At 43.3% G+C, this 16,414-nt stretch overlaps 1 protein-coding gene, 2 long non-coding RNA genes and 1 pseudogene across 3 annotated transcripts; 2 read left to right on the top strand and 2 right to left on the bottom strand.

Annotated features, from left to right (window-relative positions):
• Nucleotides 1-1,249: 1,249 nt before the first annotated feature.
• LOC120600801 (uncharacterized) lies at nt 1,250-6,642 on the top strand. The gene is made up of 2 exons (XR_005652284.1): nt 1,250-1,401; nt 5,674-6,642. It is a non-coding gene; the product is annotated as an uncharacterized LOC120600801 (long non-coding RNA).
• On the bottom strand, nt 1,309-15,285 carry CBLIF (cobalamin binding intrinsic factor). Its single transcript, XM_039860330.1, has 9 exons — nt 15,086-15,285; nt 14,211-14,387; nt 13,569-13,682; nt 13,022-13,162; nt 11,301-11,482; nt 7,264-7,441; nt 5,639-5,840; nt 3,395-3,513; nt 1,309-1,419 (listed from the first exon to the last, which is right to left on the bottom strand). The coding sequence occupies exons 1-9, from the start codon at nt 15,186-15,188 to the stop codon at nt 1,358-1,360; spliced, it is 1,278 nt and encodes a 425-aa protein (XP_039716264.1). The 5' UTR covers nt 15,189-15,285; the 3' UTR covers nt 1,309-1,357.
• On the bottom strand, nt 10,123-10,241 carry LOC120600900 (uncharacterized; annotated as a pseudogene).
• On the top strand, nt 11,137-11,853 carry LOC120600802 (uncharacterized). The gene is made up of 3 exons (XR_005652285.1): nt 11,137-11,451; nt 11,568-11,694; nt 11,789-11,853. It is a non-coding gene; the product is annotated as an uncharacterized LOC120600802 (long non-coding RNA).
• Nucleotides 15,286-16,414: the final 1,129 nt, after the last annotated feature.

The raw sequence follows: 16,414 nt of genomic DNA, 5'->3' as shown, positions 1-16,414 counted from the left end.
TGGATCCACCAGGGTTTACCTATCCGCTGTTCTCCTGTTGGACATATAGATTGTTCCCATTTTTCCACGTTATAAACATATGTTACGAGAGAGCACATATTCACCATTTCATAAGGGTTCCTTCCATTACAGTAACAGTCCTTTTTCTGAGGTACCACGACTGACCTAAAAGATATGTTTGGGATGGGGACCTGGGCCTGTGTGGGTTACAACTCTCTCTCCTGGAAGCCATACTGTTTATCAAAGAGACGGTTCTTGCTCTGAGATGCCAGGAGGGGTGACCTGTGGCAGGGCAGTTAGGCCTGTCTGCTTCTGGGATTCAGCCTTAGGAAGTGTACAGAGGCAGTTCTCTAAGTGTCCCAGCAGACCTTTTGATCCTGTGTGTCCTCTTAGGATTCTCCTTTTGTATAACTTTCAGAATTGAGATTTTTGGGGCGAAGGGTGGGTCAAAGATGAGTATATTTTAGGTAATTTGATACAAATTTTTATATCCTCTAGAAAGTTTGTGCCAGTGTTGACTCCTGCCAGTAGAGATTAGAGTTATGATTGTCTTCGAAAGCTTAAAAGTGTCATATATACATATATAGTGGGTTTATAGGTCTACATTTAGTATATGAAAATTATATATAATATATATGTGAGGTGGGTTATAGATGTAGATCTACATCTAATAATAAATATATTAAAATTTATACTACACATTAAATACAAATTATATTTACATATTAAACATTTATATATGTTATATAAAATATACATTTAAACTTGATTTTACCCAGAACAAATATTGGAAATAGAAGGGGAGAGTTATGACATAACATCATTTACCTAATTTTGAATGATTTGGGGGTCTCATATGAAGTAATTTTGGCCATTTTCTGTATATATGTACATAGGTATGTGTGTGTGTGTGTGTGTGTGTGTGTATATTATATGTGTATGTATATGTTTACACTAAGTGATTTGAAAAGGAGTTCTTGGTATCAAAAACAAAATAAGAGTTTTAAAAATATATCATTTCATTTATAGAAATACAGGAGTGTGTTGGTTACTTAATCAAGATCAGAACAGTCTTCAAAACTGTCAACTGGGCTCTCCCATCTCCAGTCGCCCTAGGTTTAAATGATGACTGGCAGTCATTACCTTGAGAAGCCAGACTTTTTTTTTCCCCCATGGGTCAAAGATGTTGAGACTTAAGAGAGATTTGCATCATTTATTCTGCATAACGGTTTCCATGTTTTTACCAGGAACTTGGTACCGCCATAGATGTCCACTATTTTGCATGGATTTGAAATGATGTGAAAAAGTTCTGCCTGTCCTTTGGAGATGTCCACTAGGATCTGGACCCACCTTATCCTTAGTACCGTGTGAAATTGGCTGTGATGTGCTCATGGTTGAAAGGTATGTAGTCAGCAACTCCTGGAAACGAGCGGAGAGTAACACAAGGTAACCATGGTGATATAACCACCCCCCTCCACCCGCACTCCCGAAGCATCAGCCCATCGTTAGAGGAGGTAAATCATTGTGGGGTGAAGCGGGCAGCTTGTGAGTATGGAAGGGGCATGCAAAGATTTGAGATTTAGGGACTTCTTGTTTCCAGGCCCTAAGTGGCCACGTGGACATGTCTGGACAAGCCCCTTAAATTGTGTGAGGCTCCTTTTCCTCATTTGTACAATTGCACTAATAATATTTACCCCGAAGAATTATTTTCAGGATTACAAATAATGACTTCCAGGCACCTAATACAGTACCTGACACATAACAAGTGTGCAATAAATGGTGGTTATTATTCAAATGGCTTATTTAAGCTAATGTTAGAACATTCAAGGTAGGAGCTCAAGTTCACTTTTGAAGATTTTATAAGAAATAAGGAAGGGCCGTGGAATGAGAATTCTTGTCTTTTCAGGAAAGATAAATGGTGACGATATCAATAACCAGCTTTCAAGTAGCCAGGCATCAGAATGACAATTCCAGGCCCAAATCTTTTTGGATCTCAGAGGCTTTTCTGTTTACCATTACTTTCTTCAGAGAAGAAAAGTAATTGGCAGACATGAGAATAAACGTGCTTTACATTCCCAAAGCAATTAATTCTTGAGATGAAGGTAGTAGGAGAACTAATAATGATAATGACTTAGCATTTTTGAACACATGCTATGCAAAAGACATTGTACATACTCATTTTAAACACATTATTTCTAATCCTCACGATAACCCAAGAAATGGTTCTTACTATTTCCATTTTATGGCTGTGGAAACTGGCTCAGAGAAGATCGATTACTGGCCTAATGCAACTGACAAATAAGAAAAGGAGCGTCTAAGCAAGGCCCACGTGACTCTGAGATCCTTATTACATGCTTTGCTGCAGTTCCACGCATCCTGACTGGCCAGAATGCTTGGTGATGATTACCATCAGATTAACTGGGTAACATCATCCTTAGACAAAACCACACACTGCCGCCCTTTTAAGTCGGAGTGCCTTTTAGTTTTTGTGCAAAAAATTGAAAGAATGTTAAAGGTTTCCCGATTCTTCCCACTTTTCCCCCACACGAAATGCACATATAAACGTTCCTCTCTTTGGAGATTTTAAAAACAAAATAGTACAGCAAAAGAAGGTGAAGAATGAACGTTGTATGAAGCCATTGCAGAAAACCCACTCATCCTGGGCTTGACTCTCTGCTCTGCCACACACTAGACGTATGCCTTGGACAAGTCCCTTTTGTGTCTCTAAGACTTGGTTCCTTTCTCTGTATGAAGAGAGTCGCTGATACCCACAGAGTTGGTGTATGGCATAAGAACAAGTAACAGCACTACACAAATAGCTATCATTTTCACCCCCTCATGTTCGTTTCCACTTGCTATGAATTGACTGTGCTTTTGTTTTATACATGTAATTTTTTTAATCCCTAAGTGGCCATCTTTTTAGCTCACATACTACTTTTTCCATCGCTTTTGTTTGTTAGTTTCTTTAACATTATTTGCTCTTTCCTTCTTCAGCCCTTATCGTTTTAAGTAGATCAATCCACTTTCCTTGACAGGCTCAGCATGGAGTCAGAGTTTTATATTTTTTAAAAATCTATTTTAGATAGCCACTTATTCTTTCTATCTATCTATCTATCTATCTATCTATCTATCTATCTATCTATCACCTATCCATCCATCTATCCATTTATCTATTATCTTTTATCAACCATCTATCATCTATCTAATCACTATATATTAATAATATATTTGTATATGTATATATATATAACCACTCATTATACATCATTATTGTATATATACACATACAATCTCACAGTTACTTATCGACTAAATGAATTAATTAAATAAAGAAACAAAAGAACGTAGCATTCGCAGTCTGGAGGAAATGCCCACATATCTTTCTTCCTCTCACCTACACTCAGAGGTGTCTTGCCACTAAGGAACTGCCAATACGTATTGTGATTAATATTTTCAGCTATATTATTGATAGAAGAGATCACAAGGCCCCAGGATGTCATCGTGGTTTCAAATCTGTAAGAATAAAATCATACATGATTAATACCTCACCTTAGGTCAGGCAAGAAGGGGTTACTATGAAGGGCAAGAGACATTTAAATGCTTTAAAGATCAAATAAAACAATGCTTAAAGAGAAAATGCAAATGACTAATAAATATGAAATCACTTGGAATGAAATGAAGTTAAAAGAAATAGGTTTAAAAGAAAACTATCAGTAAGCAAATTTAAAAACTAAATGTCCAACAATGGGCAAATAATTAGGTGAGTGATGGAATGAATATCCAACATTGGATATTTTGTAGGTATGAAAATCATATTTTTCAACAATTTTCAGTTACATGGAAAAATGCTTATGCAATAATGTTAAGTGAAAATGTAGGATACAAATTTTATATGAAATCTGTCTATCCCATGTATATGATAGATCATAACGATTTGTAATATGCATAGAGAAAAACACCTACAAAACTATAAAAAATAGCAACAGCGATTATACTGTGGATGGATTGTAGAGGCTTTGTTTTCTTCTTTATGCTTTTTCCCCCTCAAAATTTCTACTATGTGTATTTGTTACATTTACAGCCAGAAAAAGAAAAATCAGGCCCAACTAAAGCTAAGCTCAAAGAAGTAAAGTATATTCAGAGGGTTGTTTGAAAATGAAGTTTTCTTGAAATGTGAGTTTTATCCTGACTTGTCTATAGAAATTAGGCAAGTTATGGAGCCAGGCTATGGGCAGCAGACACATGACTTAACCTAACCCTGCGGAATAGATGCCACGTGTCGCTCAATGGTTAATTCGTTGGCCTTTGTCAATCTTTCTCCTTTCCATCTCTCTGCAAAATCTGGATCATGCCATCTTTCCTTTAATATATCTCCTCTCTTCCTTTCCCTGACCTAGCATCTTCCCTCTATTCCTCCTCTAGCTTAGTTTTCTCCATATTTCTCTATTGCTTCCTCTTTTTGCAAACTATAAACATTCTCCAAGATTTAATTTTCTCCTCTGTGATTTGTTTCTGATTTGATTCCTCCTTTTCCTGACAGGGCAATAGAAAGAACATGAGCTTCATAGTCATTCAAATCTATTATCTCAACTCTGTTACTTACACATTCTGTGGCCTTAGGAATATTAACTTCTAGGCCCTAACTTCTTTGGGCCTAAGTGGTTCTGTGCATAAAATGAGAATAATTAGATCTGTCTCCTGGTTTTGTTGGGAGCGTTGTATCTGCCACCTTCTGCATCATCCTCTATTAGACGACTGTCCAGTCTCTTTTGCCTGTCCTGGCTTCTTTTTCTGGGACTTCCTTTTTACCTCCAATAGTTCCCTAATGTTTCTCTGTCCAACACTCACAAATAGACATGTCTCGAGGAATTACATCTTTTTCTCTAAAAGACATTCTCTCTTCCTGACACACCCATCAGTAGTGTTGAACCTTCTTTCTCTTGAATCCCACATCCAGTACTTACAGAGCCCTGTGGAGTCCTCCTTGGTAGGAGTCCATTTATCCTAGATGAAGTCCTCATCACTTCACAGCTTCGTCACCGCAGTGGTTCCCTAGCTTTTCTCCTGTCCCCCATTCTCAAACCTAATTACCATTTTACAGCGTGGCTTTGCTCATTCAAAAACTCGCAGTGCCTTTCTGCACTACAAAGTCCCGCTTCCTTAGTCGGGTACTTCAAGCTCTCTGCCACATCATCCAGCTTATCCTTCAGACATTATTCATTTAATTAAATCCTGTATTCTCTTCTCTCATCAACCTGGCCTACTCACTGGTCTTGAATTCCTTGCTCATTCCTGTCTTGAATGCTTTGTTCTAGCCACGAGAGGGTGGTATCTAGGAAGAGAGAATGGCTAGAACAAAGCATTCAAGACGTGGTCCAAAGTCATGAGCCTTCCTTGACTGTTCTAATCCACGATGGAGTGTCTCTCCCTCGAATTCCTGTTTTTAAAACTATATCATATGTTGACTTATAATGAATTTTTTATCAGAGATTGCAGGCTCTCCAAGGGTGCAATTACGTAAACATCTATTAAATTGTGAGAAGGAAAAAAAAAATAAGTAGATGAAGGAAGGGGAGAGAGAAAATGGGCATTCAGGTTAGGCTTGGGGAGAACGTTGAATGCCACTCGTAGCACTCACTTGAACATGGGATTTTTGCGTTGTGCTTCTTCCAGGACCACAAGCAGCACTGATCCATTTTTCACACTGACATCGATGGTCACATTGAAGAGCAGCTCCACTCCCCTCAGCTGGTTGTTTATGGTGTAGGTGACAGTGATGTTGGATGCCAAGGTGGGGACAGGGCTAAGATAGCTGGGTAGAGTTGGTTGTACCTCATGATCTGTGAAGAGCAAAGAGGCCAGATTTGTTAAAGATTATGGGGTTTGTATTTGTAGGCACAGAATCTCTGTCGTTGACAACCCACCCCAGAAAACAACCCAAGACACGGCAGTGAGTGTGTGGGCTTGTAGATCATTCTGAGGAACTGGCGTGATCTACGAAGCTCTCATTTCCAGTCTAGAGAACGGATGATCGTGGTTGAAGAACTGACACTTGTTTTGCAGCAAACATTTATTTTGTTGAAAAACATTTGTAACTTGAAGGGAGGATCGAGAGCCCTCAGTTACATGGTACTCACTGTTCATTCGTTGTGTTTTTTTTTGTTGTTGTTGTTAACTCCAAGAATCTGGAAGCAAAGCTGGTAAGTTTGAAGCCATTGAACACAGTTTCTGGGGCAACGATTGTAGAATCCTAAGAAGGACTCCATGGCCGCCTAGTTACAGCTGGGACATCACTGGGAAGCTGCCTCGGGGGTTAGGTGAATGTGTCTGTATCTGGTATGATTGGGATCTGGTTGCTTAATGAGAGGGTCTTTGTAGGTTCTGCTCTGAGACAGTTAAGGAGCTTCTTAATCTCTACTCGTCTTAGGAAGTCCATGCAGCGTAAGACGAATGATACTTTATACTAGTATTTGATTGGATAGAAGAGTTAGAGGAATCTGGCCCAGGGACTAGTCATCTCCGGAGTGATCAATTTTATGCAGGACTCCCACTTTCTAAATGCATATTTCTGCAGTGTTTGAATTTTAAGTATGTCTATGTTATATCTGTAATTGAGTAAAATAAAGATATTTCAAATGAAAACGTTGTGTGCTAGGGTCCCACCGCATCCCTTTGGTGTTCTGTGAGCACCAACGCTTCATATTTAAATCTCCAAGGCTTGACCGAAATGTCAGCTCTGTTTTTCTCCTCAGCCTCGCAGGCAGTCGATGATCAGTCACACTTTCTTTGCTTTTGCACTGTATGTGGCTTTTATTCCTATTTAATACTTATTTCCTTCTTCCAAATATTTTTGTAGTCTTTGTCTACATATCTGTCTCTCGACTTTGTAAAGAGCACATATGATAAGATGGTCTATAATGTTTGGTATATTTGTTAAATGAATGAATGAAGTTATATGTTACTTGATCGTTACAAGGATCTTCCCTCTCTGTTAACACCCCACAAAAATGCTTTGTCCATAGTAGGTGCTTAATAAATTGTGTGCGGAATGAAGTAGACATGAGGGCTGAATTTTGGGGGCAGGATGGTGCAGCTGTGTGTTCGCACACACAACTCTTCGGGCTTGGAAGTCAGATGTGGCTCTGCCTACCTGGAAGTACTGAACATAAAACCTATATGCCACTTAAAATTGACCCACATATTATTCCTGGCATAATTTGCCACTGTTTGGCATACAGAGAGACCATTGTTAAGAGTCCTTACCAGGGCTGCAAGACACGTGGGGCACATCCAGGTATGTCTTGCCAACCAGGGAAGGGAGGATTTGGGCAATGGACATGGGGTTGCGGAATTTCCCCTGCTTAATCTCATCAAGTATTGCATCCATGGTCTTCTTGCAGTCCCACTCCTTGTTGGGTTGCTTGGGTGTCACGGAGAGAGCCTGAAACAGAGAGAGAGAGAGAGAGAGAGAGAGAGAGAGTGAGAGAGTTAGGTGTAGCCTTCATATGCCTTCATATGCCAAGTCTATCTAAGGGATAGACTTGGTCACTAATCTCTGTGGTCACCCAAAGTCCAACCTGAAGCTGCATGGGGGCAATGTCTGTGTTGTTCACTGCTTCATCCGCACCGCTTAGCTTGGTGTCTGCCACATGGTAATCACGCAGCAAAAATCTGTGCAGCACTCAGTTGCAGGACACACTGTTAGGGCTGCTGTATTTACTAATGAGGGCAAGAGCTGGGTGAAGCAAGCTCCAGGGGAGCTTCAGACGAGGACAACCTGGCCATCTAAACAGAATGCACCTCTTACGTTTTGCATTGTCCTGCAGACCCCCTGGTGGACGCCTCCCATGCTTTGTGATCATATCAGCACTGTCAGCCAGAGGCTTCACACCCTGGCCACAGGCGTGGACTCATGCCTGGGCTGGGATAATCATGGAATGCCACCTTCTTGGTGACAGTGATTGGTGGGCACATGTACCAATAGAGTCTTTCCCTGATACACAGACACTGGAAGAGAGAAGCCTTTTTCCCTTCCGCTGGGGTAATTCGGCTGGTACCGTCTGAGTGAGCACTGAGCCGCTGGTGACCATCTCCCTCAGCCACTGGAAAAAGCTATGGAGCAGGAGAGAATGATAAAATACCGGGGGTGGGAGATGAAGAGAAGAACGGTCCCTGATATGATTTGAGCCCTTTATTCTGATTCATCCTGACATCACCTAATCCAGCCCTGGATGCCCCAGTTTATGTAAAATAGTAAGTTCCCATTTTCTTAAGCAAAAATTATTTGGGTGGTTGTTATTTGCAAAACGAGACTTGATTTCAAGACACAAGGAACTCATTCTACTTTGTTGAATTTTATGTCTCATGGGTAAAATAGAAACCAAAATTCCTGCCTGCTTTAGGGGGTGTCATTTGGGGTTCAGGTGGGATGATGCGCACAGTCATTTTGTACTGTGTGGCAGATAAGCTATCATGACCGCCTCCCTCCCCTTACGCTTGTGATGACCACGGCCACCAGAGCGTGTTAATGGGCTGACATCGCTGATGACTGATTTATCTGGAGCTTGAGATGGGATATGAGAGAAGGGAGAGGAGAGTCAGAAATGGCTCTGGGAGCCAGAGGCAGTACCGTGAGCAACTAGGCAGTTTGGACAGACACAACCATCACTGCTAACCTCCATTAACCTCGGTGGCCTTGAACCAGGGCTCTTGCCAGAGCCCCCTTTTTGGTTTGGGAGCACCAGGCAGGTACTCCTCAGCAGCCATGCCTTGTCTGCTGGCCATATTCACCCCACAAATCCCACTAAGCGAGGTGTATCCCCTTGAGATAACGCACTTCCAACACCAGCTCTCTAGAGAGAAGTGAACGTGAAGCTGTGAGAAGTCACCGATAACTGCGTTAATAACCCAGCTTTATCAGATGCCTTTCCAAGTCAAGTTCCTATCACAGGAATCTTGAACACGTTAGCATATCGATGGAAGAAAGAGTAGAAACTCTGGAACAGAGGAAAGGCCTCATGAGTGCCTTTGGGAAGCAATGTGGGTGGCCTAGGCCAGGGGTTCCCAACCCTCAGGCCGCGGACTGGTAGCAGTCCGCGGCCTGTTAGGAACCGTGTCGCACAGCAAGGGATGCGTGGCTGGCGAGCCAGCAAAGCTTCGTCTGTATTTGCAGCCACTCCCCAGTGCCAGCATCCTTGCCTCAAATCCGCCTCAGATCGTCATAGGAGCACCCGTCCCTGGTGCCACAAAGGTTGAGGACCGCTGGCCTATGCCACTTGAGAGGCACTGATATCCTGGAAGACGGTGAGTAAAGGCTGAATAGGAAGATTTATGTCACCCCTCTTCTGCTGGGAGAGACTGTGAACAATTATTCAACACTATGTTGTGCCTGTGGTGTTTTTTTTTTAATACCTTTGCATCCTTGTTATGGGGGAAATTAAATTCAGATAAATTCAGTATTTGCCTAAGACAGTGGCGGATCTGGGATTTAAACCCAAGTAGTTATAGCTCCAGAGCCCTTTACTTTTCTACAGCAGAACAGAACATTTTGGATTAGAAAAAGGTTACATATTAGACATTCGGATTAGACACATTCAGTGGTTTCAGACTTCAGGCTGTCTGGGTAAACTCCAAATATGGGACATAAGCGGGGAGAGGGAGGCTTTGTATCTTTAACCAGCAAGAAATTCACGTGGCCTGTGTTATCTGGGTATGGATGAGGTCCTGTCTTTTCATAGGCAAAGCTTTAATTCTCATGAACAGCTTATCAGAGTGTACCCTGCAGGCGATAAAATCCCAAACAGAATTCACAAACCACATTAGCCAAAGCAAATACATTAGACAGAAGCAAACACTTCTGTCTTGCACTCAGGTGAAGCAAGGTTATTCTAAGTGAGTCATAACCAAGGCCCTTCTTATGTCCCTTTCAGACTGCCTTTGTTCCTCCACACAGCTTTCTAGACCTGAGCCCGGGATCGGTCTTGCCTGATTCAGCCATGGTACCAGAAGAGTGTTATTCCATGGCAAAATTTCGCTGACCGTGACATGACAGAAACTGGCTTTGTTCTCACTGGTTGCTCCTGTACATGGCACATTGGAGTGGGGATTTTTTTTTTTTTTTAACGCCTACAGCACCTGGTCTTCCTAGGTGGTCTCCCATCCAAATACTAACCAGGCCCAACCCTGCTTAGCTTCCGAGATCAGATGGGATGGGGCTTGTTCAGGATGGCATGGCTGTAGACTAGATTTTGTATTGACTCTCATGTTTAACATGAACTAATTTTTAGTCTGTTTATACCCCTTGCTAATTTTTAATGCATGAAATATAAATACCAGTCTCCATCCACCCTCCCACAGCCCCCAAGGAGGATTTTTTTTTTTTCTAACACTAGTTCAGAGCTATATTAGCTTTAGAGCTGGTTTCTTAACTTCATGGGTCTCTGTTTCCTGGGCTTTCTGAGCTGAGAAAATCATGATGTAGTTTTTCTGTTAATTCCATAGGGAATTTTGAGACTTGAAAGCACGAACTTCATAGTTTGGACTAGAGGAATTGGCCACAGATGACCCTTTAGTTTCTGATTCTGGTTGGTTATCTCTCTCCATTGTCACTGGTGTGTCTTCCATAGGACGATGTTACCCTAATCAGCCCTAATCAAGGCGGGCCAGGGGGAGGGTGTATTCAGAGCTATATCAAGAGCATCTTATAGGATCCAAGCCTGGGAATCTGTGCTAAGGAAGCATGGGACTGAGTGTGGACTTGGCCACCAGACACACCTGGCTCTGCCATTTATTAGGGCTCTTTGTGAGGTTAAAATGAGATCAAGGTTCAAATAGAGCATGGCCGAGATTCGATGTCCAGTTTGCTTTAGACTGTTTTCATTAATCATTTTGAATACAAGCCTGTCTTTCTTCTGGGCCAAGATAAAGGGCTGAAAAAAGAACACTTGACCAGCCAGATGGAATCAGAAAATTCATTATTTTATATGTCAAACTTTCATTCATCTATAATTATTATGAACAAATTGATTGTAATTAATAATAAACCAATACATATTTGGATTTCTTTTTTTTTTCCCAAGGAAGAGAAAAGAGTTCATGTAGATTCATTTTCACACTTTACCTGTGAAGTGAGAAGGAATGAACACTTACCCCATTCTACCAGTAGACAAACTGAGGTCCAGGCACCACAAGGAATCGACCTCAAGTACACCAGCTGCTCTTTCCAAGAGGTATTAGAAGAAGCCTGGTCTCTTGACCCTACAGTCCAATCTTATTGGCACGGACCCTAACGATGTCCTCACCTGCATGGCAAGGCCAGTACTGTAGATGTTCCCGATGAGGCCACTCTCTCTGATCCTGGTGCCGATGTTCTCCACAACCTCCTTTAGGACCTGACCGAACAGGGTTCTGTAATCTTCCTCTGAGCCTACAGGGATCTTGTTGTACATACAGGTCAGTGCCAAGGTCATCACTGCTTCTGTGTCTGTGAATCACAGGGAGATAAGACAGCCACCACCACAACGCGACCTTTACCATGTTCCAGGTGCATTATCTCTTTTACTCTTCAGGACAACCTGTGTGACAGGACCTGTTATTATCTCCATTTAAGGGACGAGAAAATGAAGGCTCAGAGAGGTTAAGTGACTGCCCAAGGCCACAAAGTCAGTAAGTAGCAGCACCAGGACCTGAACCCAGGTACGTGTGACTGCACAGCTCATGCTTTTCACTGATGTCGACCAGCAATATATTCTATCCCCCTTCTCTCGTCTCGATGTTTATCTTTCAAAAGGTCACCGGTTCTTGAAGCCCCGGCCATCAGCACCTCTCAGCGAAGCCTCCCCTGGTCATCCCGGCACAAGTGCAGCCCCTCCTGCACTCCTGGAGGAGTTGTTGTTTGTACCTGCTTCGCAGTCTGCACTCTCTCTGCTGTTTTGTTGTTACTGTGCTCTGTGAACTCCTGGATGGAGGGGGCTTGGTGTCCCCCTTAGGACCCAGCACAGGGGCCTTTCTGTTATTTGTACCGGAGAACACGTGCGGATGGAATGAGCAAGCTCTGTCATGACAGGACCAGAACCGGCAAATGAAAGACTTGCCAGGTAGCATTTTTCTTTCATTGACCTTCCCCTCCCCACCCCAGTCTCTACCTGAAGGTGAGGTGACCTCATTGAAGGAGACTGCATCGTTGAAACAAGTATTGTAAAAAAATGTCTGAATTTTCTGAACTGGCAGAGACACCCCAGATGGGAAGCGGAGGCCAGTCTGTTCTTGACCCACAGGAAGGGTACCTGAGTAAATATCTATCTGCTTCTTGTTCTGAATGAGGCCGAAATGAGAGAGGCTGCTGACGAGGCACGTATCAGGGAGTGACACCCTGACAGAAAGCTGTTGCTGAGAGAGTGGCAGAGGAGAAAAGGCGACCATGAATGAGGGGCACTATGCAGAGGAGGGATCATCAGACGCAGAAGGGTAGGCAGAGGAAGAGCGTTGGTGTTGCAGAGGAAAAAGCTTCCATTCCCAAGCAGCCACGTGCTTGCAGAATGAAGGAATGAGGTGACTCCGGTGCATCCTCGAAGGGAAGCCTGATGGGCTCAGGATTCAGAGAGCAGCCGTTTGATAAACAGAGACTATTTGGATGTTCTGAGGAGAAGCACGGAGAAGAGCAGAGTGTGGAAGCATCAGTAGTGATAAATGAGCGGGTTCAGGTAGGGCTGAGTCTTGACCTCGATTTAAAAATTTAGTAATTTGCCTGGGAGCAACTCCTGACTTGGGTGACATGTTTTTTGATTCCAGTGGAGATTCTGTAACTGCCAGATGTTAAAAGTATTATTCCAGTTTCTAGGTTTTACCATCTCCCTTTCATTTATTTCTTAACGTGTCCAACAAACATTTGTTAAGTATCTCCCCTCTACAGACATCTTCATGAGCCCAGCACCTCCCACCTCCCACTTTCCCCACCAGCTCTGCCATTCAGCGCCCTTGATGGTGCCAGCCCAGGGCAGCTGGAGAGTGGGGACCTACTTACCTGTATCGAAGGTAGAAGAGTTGGCCGGCACGGTCTTGGCAAAACGGACCGCTATTGGTAAGGTCGCCTCAGAGTTCTTCTGGCACAGTGCCAAGATCGCCAGACTGGGTCCATAGAAGCTCAGAGCCTCAGCGCTGGGGCCTCGGCAGAGGATAGAGGGCCTTCATCAGACTGACATTCAGCATCATGAGGACATTCGGTGGCGGGGGTGGGAGTGGGGAATACATGCCAAACCTTTTGAATAGACATTGTTAGAAAAACTGTCCAAAAAGGAAGACACCATATTGGCTAAAGACACCATCTGTGTTTCTCAGAGTAAGAATGAATGACATCTGGCACGAGAATGGAATGAATACAAGGGATGACGCTCGTTCATTTTGGTTTGGACGTGAATATCCAGCCCGTGGGCTTAGCTTGGGGAACCTGACTGGAGGCCCTTCATGTCTCTTCCTTAACTTCCCACTCTGCCATCCTTTTCTTTTTAGGTTTAGAATTCTCAGGAAGGACCATTTGCCCCAATCTCCCTTCCCTTCCAATGAGGTCTTACTCGAAGGCTCCCAGTTCTCCATTTGTTTCTGTAGAGTCGATACTTTAGTCCCAGGGTCCCGGCAGGAGGAGGTGAGAGCCATGATGATGAGGGCGAGCTCACCCACGCTCAGGTCTGTGGTGCAGAGGACAAAATGGTTAAAGGCATCTTCAGGAGGGTGAGCACGGCGGGGGAGGGGGGAATGGGGGAGGGGCAGGGACGAGCCCTCCGCTTCTTTCCAGATCATTTTGATGTTTTAATAATGTGATTAGATAGCTTTTAAAAAATCTTTCTTAAGGAAAGAAGTATGGAAAAATACTTAAGGAATGTTTAATCTAGTGGCCTCTGTGTCACTTGACGACTCCGCCAAGAATCCCTGGCATTTGTTTAGAAAAGCAGCACGAACTCCCATACGAGTTCACATATGACAATTCGTGGTTGCAAAATGATTTTAACTTTATTATCTAACTCGAGCTTCAAGGCAACTCCTGTGAGGTAGGCAGAAAGAAATTCGATTATTATTATCCTTGTTATCATTACTATTAGTGTTATGGTTATGAGAAACACCTGCGTTTTGCAAATGAGAAAAGTGAGGTTGAGCAGGATCAAGAGACCTGCCGAAGGTCACAGCGTTAGGTGGAGGGAGGGGCTGTGACTTCTCACCAGCTGTGTCACTGGCCATGAGCTTGTAAGTCAGGAGCTTCTGGGCCTCCAAGTTGTAGGCTCCGGCCAGGTTCATGGCAATGAGGATGCTGGGGTTGGGGTAGGCTGAGCTGGTCACAGAGTTCTCCATGAGCACTTGTATTCCACTGACCAAGGACTGCTGTGCCGGGGGGACAGCTGGGAAAAGACAGCCATTTACAGAACCCCTCACCTTCTCTTCTCAGAAACATATTTCCCGTGTCTTTTAGGAGAAGACAGGATTAGCATTGCTATCCTCAGGGATGCCCCTGAATGGATGACTTTTCAAGAGACATGGAGAAAACACCGAGACTTTCTTCCGAGGCCAGCTATTCCCAACCTTTTCTCAAATAACCGTTATCTCTAAGAAAGTGATTTCTCATTTAACACCTTCCGGCAATATGGCTCACAGACAGTGCCTGTGATTTCTAGCACATTCTTGGAAATCACTGATTCCCTTGCACCCATTTTTTTTCCCCTCACTCTTACATGGAGAATATATTCAAGATTTGGGATATGACCTGTCCTCGGCAAGACCCCTAAACTGCCACTGGTAATGGGACCCGGTCAGAACAGCCACTGAGCATCTGTCTTTGTACCATCCATCAGCCGTCCTACCTGTAACAGTATTTCAGTCGCTCAGTATAAACGTGTAGACTGGCATCTCGAAGAGCTTATGTTATTAAGTGAGGGAAGATGAACCAACACTCTCACACCCTGACGCACCCATGTTGGAATTCCTGTACCGACTGCTGTTTCTAACCTCTTCCTCATCAGCAGACCCCACGGTGCGAGGTCCCTGCCAAGCCCCAGGGTACCTGCCTCTCTGAGCTCCTTGGGAGACATAGCATACTCACAGCACGAGCTTTGGGTCTGAGTGCTGGTCCCAGCCGTAGCCCAGAGAAGGTTCAGGAGGTAAAGGGTAAACCAGGCCATCCCTCTCTCTCCCGTCCTGTCCATGGCTCCCGTCCACAGATCGCAGTGTTTTCTAGTGGAATATTTCTCTGCTTTCTCTTATATATGCTTTTCTTTGTGGAGCAGGCCCTCCTCCCCTCTCCCAGCCACTCCTAACTGCCCATTTGACCTCTCTCTCCCCGAGAGAGCTCATTTCCATTTGCTTATCTAAGTTCACCTACTATAGACCCTCCAAGGCCTCTGAAGGTGACTTCTAGGCAGCACAGTCATATGAGAAACTTGGGCAGGGTATGCAGTGAAGGCAATGGAACAAAGCTCCCTTTACTAGAATCCTGGGTCGTTCCAGTGGGAGGTTTGGCTAACGTGTGAGTGGAAACGAGACTTTCTCCTCCGCCATTTACACCTGGGCAGATAGCCTCTGCGTATCAGCAACCGCTGCACTGAGGTTGGGGTGATTGCGTCGCCTCATTTTATGGTTTGAGGAACGAGCTTTACCATATGCCCTTTGGGGCTCTCAGGTGGGGAGCTGCCAGGTGACTTGCGATTAATGGAGTTGACATGACCTGGGGTCCAGCCTCGGCTCTTTGAAGTTCTTTGGCTTTAGGCAAGTGGTGGACCAGTTTCCCAGAAATGGTTCTGTTTGATTTCACTTTCCTTATCTGGGGATGAAAGCAGTTACAAACGCCCCGGGTCTTCACGTGTTATCTTTAAAGGAAGTAATTAGAAAACACAGGATCAATGAATATTAATATTAAGTGTTAAGTATATATATATATATATATATATATGTACATATATATTAAATATATATATACACATATTTCAGAAATGTAGCTATATATTATAAAGCAAAGTATACCTCACTGTAACAGAGATCTGGAAATGTCTTGAGATTATAAAGAGGGGGCTAATTTTTTTCTAACTACTGGATTTTAAGCAGCTCCTTTTATTTTTAATTAAAACTTATTTTTCAGGTATAGTCGACATTCAATATTATATTTGTTTCGGGCATACAGCATAGTGGTTAGACATTCCTATAATTTATGAAGCGATCCCCCGATTAGTCTAGTACCCCCGACACCATACGCAGTTATTACGATATCGTTGACTATATTCCCTATGCTGTACTTTACATCTCCGTGACCGTTTTGTAACTGCATTTTGTATTTTTTAATCTCTTCTTCTTCTTTTTTTTTTTTTTTTTTTTTTAGACAAAGCAACCCTTGGTTGACCTCACAGACTGCAAAGACCTTGTCATCTTACAATCCCTT

This window comes from Pteropus medius, unplaced genomic scaffold (assembly GCF_902729225.1).
Source record: "Pteropus medius unplaced genomic scaffold, Ma_sr-lr_union100, whole genome shotgun sequence".
Lineage (NCBI taxonomy): Eukaryota > Metazoa > Chordata > Mammalia > Chiroptera > Pteropodidae > Pteropus > Pteropus medius.
This window is presented reverse-complemented; position numbering and strand designations above follow the sequence as displayed.

Bases quoted from the DNA above. Each gene is read 5' to 3' on its own strand.
- CBLIF (XM_039860330.1), bottom strand. From the start codon at position 15,188: ATGGACAGGACGGGAGAGAGAGGGATGGCCTGGTTTACCCTTTACCTC. The intron at 14,388-15,085 runs GTGAGTATGCTA...GTCTTTTCCCAG, and splicing joins TCAGACCCAAAGCTCGTGCT to CTGTCCCCCCGGCACAGCAG. The intron at 1,420-3,394 runs GTGAGAGGAAGA...GCTCGTTTCCAG, and splicing joins CAAGACACCTCTGAGTGTAG to GAGTTGCTGACTACATACCT.